Source organism: Ahaetulla prasina, chromosome 4 (genome assembly GCF_028640845.1).
Source record: "Ahaetulla prasina isolate Xishuangbanna chromosome 4, ASM2864084v1, whole genome shotgun sequence".
In the NCBI taxonomy this organism is placed as follows: domain Eukaryota; kingdom Metazoa; phylum Chordata; class Lepidosauria; order Squamata; family Colubridae; genus Ahaetulla; species Ahaetulla prasina.
The window spans coordinates 69,349,711-69,364,357 of record NC_080542.1 but is presented as its reverse complement, the minus strand read 5'-3'; the positions used below and the strand labels follow the sequence as shown (position 1 = coordinate 69,364,357).

Below are 14,647 nucleotides of genomic sequence, written 5' to 3'. Positions count from 1 at the left end.
TCTCCTCTTCTTGCCTTCCCCCATGTTTATCTTTTCTCTATTGATCCCTAGATGATCCTTTGACTTTGTTTTTTTTTCTTCCCTTCTTTCTCTCCTTGTCTCTTCCTCCCCTCCTTATTTTTTATCCTTCTTGTTTGCAATATTTTTCCATTTACTCTCTTCATTGCCCTTTTAAAAATTTCTTTTTTATTACTGTCACTCCCATTATAATCTTCTAACTTCTTTGTGCTATTTCCCTTTTTATTTTCTCCTTCTTTATAAATCCCTTCATCTCTCCCCTTAGACTCATTTAAAATTTCTCAATAATTTAATAATTTATCATCAATATTTTTTTCTTTTGTCTTCCAATGCCCTCTCTTGCTTCATGGTTTCTTTGTTTGCTATAAGTTCTGGGGCAGCTTTTAATTCTTCTGGTTCCTGTTTTCCATAAGGTCTTGTGATTATTTCTTTAATTTCTCGCTTCAAAGTCATATACATCTTTTTCATCATTTCGATTATTCCCTGTGCCATTCTGTATTTTTGGGTTGTATTTCTTGTTTCATTATCAAAGTCAAAGAGCTTGCAAGCAAAATCCTCCCTTTTAGTTCTCACCAGCCTTATTACTCCAGTAGAGGAATTTTCCACAACTAATGTTAGTCAATGTAGTTTTCCCTTCCGCCTGAGGGTGTCTCTTTCCAATCCACAGTTCTAATCAACAATTAATGAAGATATCCATTTTGTTTCTTTTGCTTAGAGCCACACTTTGTTTTGCTTTATCTTTTTAACTGTTCCAATTAGTTCAATTAATTCGTTCGATTAATTAATTAACTGTTCCAATTAATTTAAAGTCTATGTCCCAATTTAATTAAGTCAGGCTCACAGGGGAAGAAGAAAATCAGAGAGATTTCACCACGTTGTAATTCTAAATCTCCCAGCTTTTTTTCTTTTTATAGTCTAGCAACAGATTTTAAAAGTCTCCAAACTTTCCAACTTTATTTAAGGGTTTCCTTATTTTTCCTTTCTTTTTGAGGGGTCCCCACTTCAATTTAAAAAGCCAAAATTCTTCCGGGTCTTTGGGTAAATGCTTCCGTTTCTCTTATTTTGCTGTGTTTTCATTCCTTCTTAGTTTAGCTGCTATTCCACTGCCAAAGATTTTTTTTTGCAAATGTCAAATTAAGATATTTTCTTGTGAATTGCTGTTCAGTCACCCAGCTTCAACATTCCGTCCAAATCACCATTCCTGCTCAAAATCTTGATCCGGTTGCCCCAGGTTAATGATGGCTGCTGTAGCCACCACTGCTGAGTTGAAGAGCTTTCCTCTGACCTCCAAGGAACTTGCCGGTTCCTCTTGGTCATCCAAGGTGCCTCTTCTTCTTCACCATCCCTACAGGACAGTTCTGGTCTGAAGACCCCTCAAACAGCGGAGCTCGCTTTTCCCCGTCCATCTTGCCACGATGCTTCCAGTTGAATCTCAGCCTTCCATCTTTTTGAGGTTAATAAAATGAGGACCCAGATTGTTGGAGGCAATATGCTAATTTTGTAAACCACTTTGATAACGCTGTAAAGCACTATGAAGCAGTATATACGTAAGTCCTATTGCGATTGCTATTTCAGATGAAAAATTTGCACATACTACAGTGTAGGGGCATAGCACCTAAAACAGGCATAGCATAGGTTATCAAGGAATCAATCATCTCAAAAATGAGGTTAATGTGGAAAAAAACATTTTTAAAATTGGTTTTAATATGAAAAAAATTGTTTATTCTGTGGTATCAGTCTATCTACTTGCATCATTGTTCCTCCCATGGTGGCCTTTGTCTCCCCAAAGCTATTGCTATGGGACACCAAAAAATTATCCATTTCTTTGTTGAGAGAATCTTAGGCATCTCCAATTGATCAGTTGATCTCCTCTAATTGTTAGTTTTAAAACATGTCCCTTGCTGTTTTGGAATATAAGACTTCAAGGGAAGAATAGCAGAAGGCAAGCAAAATATACTAGAATGTAAGAAGACAGTTTGATAAATACTGCTAATTTACAATATATCAGTTACCATATATGGTCATAACTAATAAATTACTTGGACAAAATCTGAGTTTCAAGGCAGTTAAAATACCTTGTGTTTCTAGATGTATTACTTTCACAATAAAATATTTATGATATACAGAATTTCTGCTTTCTATTTCTTTCAGATTATTGGAACAATTCCACTAATGCCTAATCCAGTCTCATCCAATCAAGCAGCAGGAGGAGCTCAGGGCCTTCAAGTACAGCCAATTACACCACAGTTATTGACCAATGCCCAAGGTCAAATCATTGCAACAGTCATTGGAAACCAGATATTGCCAGTAATCAACACACAAGGAATCACACTGTCACCTCTCAAGCCAGGCCAACAAGTAAATGAGCATTAATGCAGCCATTAAGCAGAATATTAAAGATTAAAGGGGTCATTAAGCAGAGTATCCCATTCTCATCCCTTGAGACCTCCTAGGCTTCGGCCTGCTTCCCATTCACCAAGTCCTGCATGTTCCTCCTCATCCCATCATCACTGATACTCACTTATCTTTGTAGCTCTTCTTCTAAAAGCTCTGGAGATTAGATTCAGGAGATCTCTACTACTATCTGCAGAACTTCAGAGATCCAGTGGTGAAGAGCATGCTACTCCATCCTTAGGCCATATGATTTGCTTCTAGAAGCAAGCACCATTTTTGGATGGGCTGTAAATAATTGTAGCCACTCTAAAATGGTGTTCTCTTCCAGCAGTAAGGACAGAGTTGGTTGCTCTGTTTCCCTAATGTGATCTGGAGCCTGTGGATCACTGCAGATTGCTGCAGAACTCTTTGAAGCTTGCATTAGGGAAGCTGAGCAAGCCTCTTTGTTCCTGGGCTGTGTGGCACAATCCCATTTATGGAACGGCATTGCATTATGGCCACTCCAAAAGTGGAGGACACTTCTGGTTCATGCCACACACTAAGGAATAGAGCATTCTTCCCTCAATCCCTAACTCAAACTCCAGAGTTCTTTGAAAGATAAGTCACAAAGGTGACACAGGGTGAGGAGGCCTGCAGGAGCCCAGTGAGGGGGAAAGGTGGAGATAGATGAAGGGTATTAGTTACATCTTAATTTTATTGCTGAAAATGTCTTTGTCTTTGTCTGTAGCTCCATCAGCCCTCTCAAGCACAAGTAGGACAAGCAGCCTCACAGACTAGTCTTCTACACCTGACTCATAGTCAAGCATCTATATCTCAAAGCCCAGTGCGCCAGGCTTCTTCTTCCTCCTCCTCTTCCTCCTCCTCTTCAGCTTTGAGTGTTGGCCAATTAGTCAACAGTAAGTACTATACTCTTGTCCTATTTTTCATTTGTCTACTAGTTTCTCAATGTACTGTTTGTCTTGCTTTTATATGATTTTATATTATTGGGAATCTGTGGGAGGCAATCATCTATGATTTTTCAATGAAATGCTGTCTCAAAGAGCCTTTGAGACAGTGGATGCAATCAGAATACTACGTTATTCTGTGCAAGATATAATGCAATGGGGTGATATATTGATTGGACAGCATGGCTTGTTATTTTATTGTTGTGTGATTATTGTAAATTGACTAGATTGAAGTAACGTAATAGCATAACACTGTAATAAATAATTAGAAAATTAATCAATCATTAATTGCTAAGTAATACAAATAGAAGAGGCACAGAGAAACTGTAAGCATGAAATGTTCTGGACTAAATTAAAGTTAAAAATATTTATGCAGCGTGCATTAATTCTTATGATATCATATATGTAATCAGAAATAAGTGAATCAAGAAATACTGTTTTTTTTAATTTTTAGGGGCTATTTTCCTATCCAGCAGATTTTTTATTTTGGAATTGAAATATACCAAACTGAATTCCTATTGTAAGAGCTCCCGCTTATTAAGAAGTCTAACAAGTCTTCCCCTATCCTATACCCTCCCCAACTTCCAGCACACATTACAAATTTGCCTCACATGACAAGGAAACAGCTTTTTAAAAAAGGTGGTATAAAATTAAGGCAGTGTTTCTCAATTTCAGCAATTTTTAAGATGTGTGGATTTAACTCTCCAATTCTAAGGTTGAAATCCAAACATCTTAAAGTTGCTGAGAATGAAAAAAAGGCACTGAACTACTGGTCAAACATGACATATGCAAGGCAAGAGAATGTAGAAGTAGTAGTTCTCCACACAAATAAGAGCCATAATGCCTGGATTTAAATTAAATTTAAAAATATGAATACACACAAACACACACACACACACACATAAATGTATATGAAGGTCACACATAAATGTATATGAAGGTAGGTGTATATGTGTATGAATGTGTATTCATATTTTTAATTTTAATGATCCATTGGGTTTGTGTGTGTGTGTGTGTGTATGTGTGTCTGTGTACACAGTCACACATAAATGTAGATGTATATATATAGATGTAAAAGAGGACAACTTGCAGCAAGGTGGATGGACTTGAAATTCTGGGTTTAGAAAATTCAGAACTACGCCGCCTTCGGTATAACCTAAGCATAGCTCATAAAATCATCTACTACAATGTCCTACCTGTCAATGACTACTTCAGCTTCAACCACAACAATATATCTACATACAATAGATACAAACTTAAAGTGAACTGCTCCAAACTTGATTGCAGAAAATATGACTTCAGTAAAAGAGTTGTTAATATCTGGAATACACTACCAGATTCTGTGGTCTCATCCCAAAACCCCCAAAACTTTAACCTAAGACTGTCTACTGTTGACCTCACCCCATTCCTAAGAGGTCTGTAAGGGGCATGCATAAGAGCACCAGCATGCCTACCATCCCTGTCTTAATGTTCCCTTTAATTGTATTCAATTCATACTTATATATATTATCTAATATGTACTCAACAAAAAAAAAAAAGAATAGTGGCAATTGGTGCCCTGTGGAAAAAGACCAGATTAAGAATATATCATCATGGCACATGATGAATTAATCAATCAACCACACTATAAATGCTAAGGCAAACATTTATAGTCACTTTTCTGTCCCTTTGATTTCTTAAAGTCCTGGTCCTGCTTTTCAATGATTTTAGTCAAGGAATGAATATTAATAATTGACAATAATTAAGACATACATTTTATGGGGAACTATATTTCTTCTTGAGGGACATGGTGGCTTAGTGGCTAAGACGCTGAGCTTGTTGATCGAAAGGTCAGCAATTCAGCAATTCAAATCCCTAGTGCCGCGTAACGGTGAGAGCTCCTGTTACTTGTCCCAGCTTCTGCCAACCTAGCAGTTCGAAAGCACATAAAAAATGCAAGTAGAAAAATAGGGACCACCTTTGGTGGGAAGGTAACAGTGTTCCGTGCGCCTTTGGCATTGAGTCATGCCGGCCACATGACCACGGAGACGTCTTTGGACAGTGCTGCCTCTTCGGCTTTGAAATGGAGATGAGCACCACCCCCTAGAGTCGGGAATGACTAGCACATATGTGCGAGGGGAACCTTTACCTCTATATTTCTTCTTACGCCTCCTTTTTACATGATTCTTGTCTCAGGAAGAGAAATAAAAACTTTTGAGATAGATTTTAAAAAGAAGTCTATCTGCCTAACCCTTATAGGTTACAGAAATAATAACTTATGACAAAATATGCATCATGATATTATGTCATAATATCTGTCCTTTCATATGTGCACTGCAACATGACACATGACTACATATGGGGAAGAGTTTGCACCACAATGCATGTTTCATAACTTGCCTTCCCTACGCCCTTCCCCCTGTCCATGCCAACACTATCAGTAAGAACAAAGACAGGTTGTAAACATTTTTAAAGTACTTCTTACTCTTGGGGGAGTGGGAATCTGAGCATAAATATAGTCCCTAGTATTGAGATAAATATTGCAAAAAGCATGATAGTGGCTGAAAAGTGGCAAATTATATTGATTATTTTTTGCCAGCTCAGCAAAGAAACTCAGTATTGTTATGTCAATTTTGTTCATGTTTCTGATGTATCTGAGCAAGAATGCATAATTTTTTCCCTTTTCTTCCAGATGGAACCTCTTATTTTCTCTTAAACTACATCTGGGTGCTGAGGTGATTTGAGATAACCAAGAAATCTGTGTTTTCTATGATGTTGTAAAGAACTCCATTGTTAAAGCACCAGGGTCTTATGTATTACCTAGAGAAATAGAATGTAGGGTGAACCAAATGGCATTGAATGAGTAAGAAGCCATTGAATGAGGGAAGCATTTTTTAATTAAATATTTGTCACATCAAGTGCCAGTAGCAAATTCTCTCAAAAAGCTAAACAGGGTCCAACTTGAATTGGGGGAGACTAAACAAACAAGGGGGAAAAAACCCAAATAGAAGGCAATAAGTCTGTGTGGCAAATATAACTTAAGCTCAACACAAAGGAGTCTTTGTTTTTTATTTTGACATTCCCTTCAGAACAATACCCAAAATTGCTGCATTGGTTTGCAGCAATTCTCTGATGTTTCATTTGATTAATGAGGATACCATTGTATAATTTGAGCTAAACTAAGCTAAGCTTTCTTTCACGTAGTTCATTACTGATCTCAAACACTGTTTTAGGAGTTTGAATAACTTCCTTAGATTTCAGCCAGGGATACTATTCAGCAGGTTCTGACAGATTTTGGAGAACCGGTAGCGGAAATTTTGAGTAGTTCGGAGAACTGGCAAATACCACCTCTGGCTGGCCCCACAGTGGGGTGGGAATGGAGATTTTGCAATATCCTTCCCCTGGAGTGGGGTGGGAATGGAGATTTTGCAGTATCCTTCCCCGCCAAGCCACACCCACAGAACTGGTACTAAAAAAAAATTGAATTTCACCACTGATTTCAGCCCTTGAGGACTGTAGACACAAATGCAAAATACAGCTTGGATCCATGCTGGAAAAAGGTACACCAAATGTATCAGTATCTCAAGATCAGGCTTATCTATCTTGTTAGAGGCTTTTTAGTCACCACGAGAACCTAAAAGATTAGATCTATTTTTTGATACTATCAGCCCAATTTTTATTAAAAGTGCTGCCAGGCATAACATCTATAGTTTCAGGAAAAACTGCTTCAGGTGCTTTTGTGCAGTATAACATCCAAGTAATGCAAAGGTTTCATTATATTAACTGATGAAAAGGTTTGTTGGTCAACTGAAAGACATATTAATTCTAAATTCTGGCTGAATATATTCATTTTTCCTCATCTTCTAAGCAAAAAAATACCTGTAGCAGAGAGGGGAAAGGCCTACTCAGTATAGGTCATCCATTTTTTTATGCATCAAATTATTTAATATTTGGCTACTGCAATTAGATCAAGAAAAGACTTCTGCTGAAATCTTGGCTAGTGGTTGCTTATTAATAGAAATATGTGTTTCTCTATCAGTGTGCCCACTGATTTCTTTTATCAGGGTTCTTCCTTAATTAACCTCTTACCTATAAAGATGAGAAAGTGCCATGCTGTGAAGCTATGTGTCAGCCTCCAGCCTTAGCCATTTTCAATGGTGTCTCTTGTCTCATTTGGGACTATAAGCTCTCACAAAAAAATAAAAATGATGACCAGTTGTAGTAGCCTTGTGATAAGTTTAAAGGTGAGTCCTACTGCTCAGAAAAAATAAAAGCAAGCAGGAATATTAAAAGGTCTTAAAGAATAAGGAGGAGGGAAGGAGACTAGATACCTAAGCAGATAGTCGTTTTAACAATGGACAAAAGATTCCCAAGAGCTATTTTGTACAAGCATATACATACTGTTGTCAAAAATGTAAGAAACCACTAATGTAGGTAATACTGAATGCTACACCTAAAATTATAATAAAATTTTGCACATTCTATACTCCCTGCATATCCTATATGCCCTAGGAAAACTTCAATAGAGGACCATGAAAGTAGGCTTGACAAATAAGGAAGGCCCAATAGATTATTTTTCCCTTTTGCCTACAATTGTTAAATGAAAGGAAGACCAACTGGTACTTCACAAGTTCTGAGTAGGTTAGTAAGATTTCTATTTATTTATTTTTACTATTAAAAGCAGCATAGCAGAGATTCATGCTGATGAACGTAAAGGATGGGTCAGAAGCAAGAGCACATATAAGTCCTGGTATAAATGAGGATGCATTTATAGATGGATTTTTATAATTGCTGGTAATATGTCAACAAAAATAGCTTCTCTACAATCACTAGTCTAGGTCTAACAAATTGTAAGCCTCTGTCCTACTCATTCTATCCTGTAGCATTTAGTGAAAGCAGGGAAATTGTTTGGGAATCAGCCACAAAGGAAAGGTAATTATCTAGAACTGTAAAATGTATTTCATTTTATGACAGACTATATTTTATGTATTTCTGTTTGTTTCATCTGTTCATAATGCCATTGAGACATGTAGATTGAGTAGAATTTTTACAATACCGCTAGTGATGCCTATCACAGACTATCACAGACATTCAAAGACCAAATTCTCAATGGTAGATATCATCTAATATTAACCAGTGTTTGTTTTTTTGTTTTTTTGTTTGTTTGAGTTATGGACGACCCATCTTAAGTAGAGATCTTTATTCAGATTAAATATAAACACCTAATGACATATATTTAAAGAAATATGTTAGAATGTGAGCATCTTTGTTATCTCTAAGAATGATATGAAAAACAGTATACAACAAGTTTCAATACATGCAGAACTGAATAACACTTTCAAATCTTGTACCAGACTATTGTACCAGACTGCCTTTACTAGTCTCGAGAATGCTTCATTTATCAAGGAATCTGTTGCAGAAAGAGAAGGAGATGCCATTCCCAGCTACTATATCATTTCTCTCAATAAATCCTAAACTGAAAATGCTTCCAGCACCAAAAGACTCTTCCTCTAGTAGATAGCTTTTATTATATCCCTTTTCGGGACAAAACTGTTGCCAAAGAAGTCCAATTTATTCTCTCAGCACTATGAATATTATCCACCGAGGGACAAATAAAAATGAAATGGGGATCAGTATTACAATTGGAAGGCCGGACTTGCACATGCCTAGAAACTGGAAATTCTCTGGGATGATATAGAAATAAAATATTTTTCTGAATCCAATATGCAAATGAACATACATACATCTCTCAATTAAAATGTCCTTACAACTAAAATGCAATCCTTACAACTAAAATGCAAGTACTTTAGATGCTACACAAAGAATTTCCATTTGAAATTTAAGAATTCCTTTTCCCCAAAACAAGACATACTGAATGCTATTAGGAAAACAATCTATAGTTCTGAGTAGCTGCTTATGTTAACTGAAATACTGTTTGTGAAAAAAGTGAAGGTTTGCAAGTCAAGAACTCAATATGTTGCAAAATAACCTGACAATGTCCATTGTTTTATTAAAAGTGTTCCTCTCTGTTCTTTTTCAACTGAAGATGGGAAACTTGTTATTAATCCAAAACGCTTGCTTTATCTACCTTTCTGTACTTTCAGGTATGCTGTTTCCCTTGCAAAACTATTTGGATGTAGGAGGCTTTACCTTGCTTTATTGGAAATAATTCCCTTAATTTAATTGTATAGGATCTGAAGACATTCAAATTGTTTTCTATTATTTCAACAGATCCCCAAATAGCCTCTAGTGAGGTGGATGGGGTGAATCTTGAAGAAATACGAGAATTTGCCAAAGCTTTTAAAATCCGACGCCTGTCTCTTGGTCTCACTCAGACACAAGTCGGTCAAGCTCTAAGTGCCACAGAGGGTCCAGCCTACAGCCAGTCTGCCATCTGCAGGTAACAAAATGTATAGTCTGTCCTCAGTTCTCCAACCTTGTTCTCTTAAGGCTTATTGCTTACTGCCTTTATATTATAATTTTATCTATATGTCCAGCAGAGCAGCCTTATATGAACAAACATTGACATATTTTATCACCTGGCTTTAATACAATTTTCCTCTTCCCACACCCAAGAATTTATTTATTTATGCAAAAACAAATTGGGAACATTAAATATGTTCTGGTCATAAAATTTAAGGCAGCATGGAGTTGGAGACCCTGTGGCTGCTGCTATCAAACACCAGTTAAGCTTCTTAAAGGTAAAGGTTTCCCCTGTTCTAGTTATGTCCGATTTTAGGGGATGGTGCTCATCTCCGTGTCTTAGCCGAGGGAATCAGCATTGTCCAAAGACATTTCTGTGGTAAATGTGGCTGGCATGACTATACTCCAAGGCGCGCAGAACACTGTTATCTTCCCACCAAAGTGGTACCTGTATATTACCTGTATTTGCATGCTTTCAAACTATGCATTTTTACTGGTGTGAATTCTGAACAATTATTTCATGTGCCTACCTGCTACGTTTCAGCCTGTAATGCCATAATCCATGTTACCCATAAGATGTTCATGGTAATTTTTATAATGCTGTTGAGGTGCGGGGAGGGCAAACCAATGAAAATATTTTTCTTGGGCTTTCTACAATTAATTATATATCTTCCTAAAGTTCTTCAAAAGAAAAATATGTATTTAGAAAAAGAAGAATAATATTCAAGAGCATAGTGAAAAATCATGAAAATAGAGTAGCCTTGATAGAGTTAAAGTATCTTGAAAGCAAAGCACCTATGTATGTTACTAATTCTATGTTTATGCATGAGGTAACAAACCCACTTAGGTAACAGATTTTTCCTCTTGGGCAATGTAGTCTTATAGTTCTCCTCCATCAATGAGAGCCAAGAAATGAACTCTAAGTTCATTTAAGTGGATTTTGTTCTTGGTGATCCATGAAATGCTCTGTCTTTTTATCTGCTCTTTATACTTCTAATGTATTCCCCATAGTATGGAAGTGTACTTTTCCTGCAGTTTAAGACTAAGGTTATAAATAACATCAGTATGGGGTAGTGAGCTTGCAGCTCACATTTTGCTCAATGATTTTCCATAAAACCCATTGATTGTTGTTAAATACAAAAAGCTCCATAGGATCCTCTCACTTCTATGGTCTCCCCTACTGTTTTTTCTTATAAGATACCTCCCTGCAGAAAATAACCTTTATCCAGTGTATACAAGGATACCACAGGAAATTTGTTTTAAGACTTAGATATTGTTATACCAAAGATCACATACAGAAGTACAAATGATAACAAGACATTTCATTAATATGAATCTGGTTTTCTCATTATTTAATTTTAATGTAATTTATTTTCCCTGTGACTAGCTGAGAAATAAAACCAGAAGTAGCAGGTTTTGTTTTTTAAAGCAATATGTTCAGTATTGTTATATCACCTTCCTTTATAATAATATTGTACCTTAATACAGAATATTAGATTTTCAAATCTTTCATAGGTTTTTGGATTTTGCTTTACCTGAGATTTTTTTGGGAGGAGGCGGGGAGGTTACTGGCTAATGCAGTTTCTAAAGACTCAGGAAGCTTGGAAATTTGTGCTTTAAAGCCCAGTGAACCTGAATTATTACAGATGCTGATAGTAATTTAAATTTAAACCATTAATGAACAGCAAATATCACTTAATACAATTCCATAACAGGGTTGCAGTTACATATCATAGGAAACATGTAGGAAATTATTATGAAAGTTGCAACTATAGTAAAAGAGAAGAACAGCTTACAACTGATTTCTGTATTCAGAACAACATGGAGAAAAATGGCAGAAGTCACTCCATCATTAAGCAATCAAAAACTACTACAGATAGAAAGGATTTTCCTCTCTTTGGATCCTTCAATCATCTTATAAAGAAGAGCTACTGCTACTTAGGAAGAAAAACAAGCCTAATGCAAAGCACAAAATTTTCATTAGTTGTGCAAAGAATCCAATAGGGTTGAGATCAAGACTAAGGCATAACATTATGAGCCTGTAAGCGTAGCAAAGTTGTGCAACAATTCTGAGGAACATGAAAGAGGGTATCATAGGTGTATTAGTTAAGTTGGATGGATCATTGTGATGTTTTCAGCTCCAGATCTTTTAATCCAGTAGAGACATGAAACTGGCATTTAATATTTGCACAAGCAAAAAACTTCTAAGGCCATCACTAAGGCCAAACATTCAGATGTTTTCCTTAATAGGGAAATCATTTATTTCTTCGTTTTTCAAACCAGTCATTGATGAGTTTGAGACCTGGGTTTGGTTCAAAGCTACATTGCGAATTTTCTCTCAAATATTTGTGACAGTCTGAACAGTCCAAACATAATATATAATTTATTATTGAAAAAGGAGAGAAAGTAGTCTTTGTATTCATAGTTTCATTTTCCATCTCTGTCTCCATATCAAAATAACAATCATTACTTCTTACTCTACAACATGCATTTCAGCTGACACATTTTATCCTAGCATTGAATGGTTCAAGTGAGATGATCTTATTTGAACTTCATAGCATTAGGAGGGGGTTTACTCCCATTAGCTTCTTTATATATATAAAATTACAAAAGTTCAAAAGCAAATAATAGGAAAACAATGAAAGGAAAGAGGAAGGGGAAGGGGAAAGTATAGGGCAAAGGGGAAAAAGAAACAAAAAAGCATTGACTTCCAATTCCCTTTGTTGCAGTAGAATAATAGCATCAAACTTCGACTTTTTACTTTTACATAATAATATAAACTAGCCATTTCTATAAAAACAAACTTATGTAATCAACAAAACCCAGAATCAAAGTTTCATTTTTTTTTCCACCTCAAGCATGAAGTCCAGAAGCAATTTCCAAGTAGAAACAAAAGTAATTTTCTTTGACCAAAGCAGTCAGTTTGGCCATCTCTGCTAACTCCATCAACTTTTTCAACCATTTATCCATTGTAAGAATCAAAAGTGTCCTTCCATTTTTGTGCATACAGTAAACTTGCTACCATCAACATATATAACATCAAAGTTCCAGTTTTTTTCAAGTCTTTTTTCCATTAAACTCCTAAGAAAGGTTTCTGTGGTTTTATCTTTATATCCACTTTGAGAATTTTCTATAAGATGTGAATCCTATTCCAATATTTCTTTGCTTTCTCACATGCCCACTGTTAGTGGTCTCTTCTATACAATTGCATTTCCAACATTCATTTGAAATGCCTTTATACATTCTTGACAACTTATCTGATGTTAAATAACAAAGATACATCATCTTATAAAATTTTTCTTTTAAATTATCATTTAGTGTAAATTTTAGAATGTTTGTCCACATATTTTCCCATTGTTTAACCATTATATTACATTCAAAGTTTCTTTCCCACTGAATCATGCAATGCTTTACATATTCATTCTTCAAATTCAATAACAATTTATAGACCTTAGCAATAATGTGTTCATCACTACCATGCAGTAGGATTTCCAATTCATTTTTCACAATATCACCCATAACTCCTTTTATCTTATTTAAATCTTTCTTTCAATAGTAAATATGTAAACCAATGACAGACATGTCCTTCTGGGTCTAATTTCTCTTTAGATTTGAAGATAGGATCACCAAAGTTAAAAAATATTATTTGACCATAAGTCCACCAGTTTTGTTTCACCACTATTTTCTTTCTTAAAAAAGCTTCCTGGGGAGACTCCCAGAGAGGCATCTTTACAGAACACCTTGCTTTATATTTATTCCAAACTCTTAGGATAGCACATCTAACAAAATGGTTATTAAATTTGACATTTACTTTAACCTTGTCATACCATAAATAGCCATGCCATCCAAATCTTAATTCATGGCACTCTAAATCAAGTAACTTCTTATTCTGAAGATTAACCTACTCTTTTAGCCAGAACAAAAAGTACAATACAATTTTAAATTTGGTAAACCCAAACCTCCTCTTTCCTCAGCATCTTACAGTCATTTGTATCTAATTCTTGGTTTTTGCCCTCACTTATAAATATCCATCTGCTATTGTTTAAATGCAGTATCAGTTACAAGTATTAGGAATGTCTGAAACAGAAAAAGCATCTTTGGCAATAAAGCATTTGTCTTAATTACAAAATTCTACCCACTCATGATAATTGTAATTTATCCCATTTTAGTAAGTCCTTTTTGATACCATTCCAACCATTAGCTTCTTATAAGTGTACCAATTTAATAGTCTAAAAGCTAGTTTGAAGTGGGGAGGACAGAAAGCCCTAATAAATGGTTTATGGATCCTCTCTAGTTATTATCATTGAGATACAAAGTTACAGGCAAATTTTTTTGTTATTTATATGTATATTAATGATGGAGCACCAGCTGAGAGCAATCACTTTTCTGTGACAGTTGAATTTGAGATTGATAGACTATTCTTGTTTTTAATCTCATTACACATTTTGCAAAGGCATCTCAAGGATTAAATTGGACTTTTCCTGGGAATGAATGTAAAACACTATAATCTTTGAAGTTACAACTAGTGGATAATGTAAGACTTTAAAATGGCTTAATTTTAAGAGAAATAAAATCTTCAGCTTAGTTTAGAAATGTTTTTGCAGGTACTGCAAACTGACTTGTAAAATCTGGTCCAGTAAAAGAGTTTTGATGGTAAAATGAGACCTAGAGGACCTCATTTACAGGAAATGATATCATTTGGCACAGTGTGGAGACATGTCACAATAAACCCAGCTTGATGCCAAAGCATATTAGTTCACTATTATGCTGGGTTTTATCGGGAAGGCATGAGTTTCTCATAACACTGCTTGTGGGGATATTCAAGATAATTACAATGTGTCCAGCTGTTTGAACTGAAGATTGCAACTTCTTTGGAGATTTTGAAGGGA

At 35.6% G+C, this 14,647-nt stretch overlaps 1 protein-coding gene across 2 annotated transcripts in view; it reads left to right on the top strand.

Moving 5' to 3' along the window:
* POU6F2 (POU class 6 homeobox 2) overlaps positions 1-14,647 on the top strand; it is a 326,504-nt gene that overhangs the window by 310,632 nt on the left and 1,225 nt on the right. For both annotated transcript variants that reach the window (XM_058183262.1, XM_058183261.1), the window contains exons 6-8: positions 2,170-2,376; positions 3,140-3,308; positions 9,567-9,735. In XM_058183262.1, the coding sequence (XP_058039245.1) occupies positions 2,170-2,376; positions 3,140-3,308; positions 9,567-9,735 (545 nt within the window). The remainder of the gene's footprint in view (positions 1-2,169; positions 2,377-3,139; positions 3,309-9,566; positions 9,736-14,647) is intronic.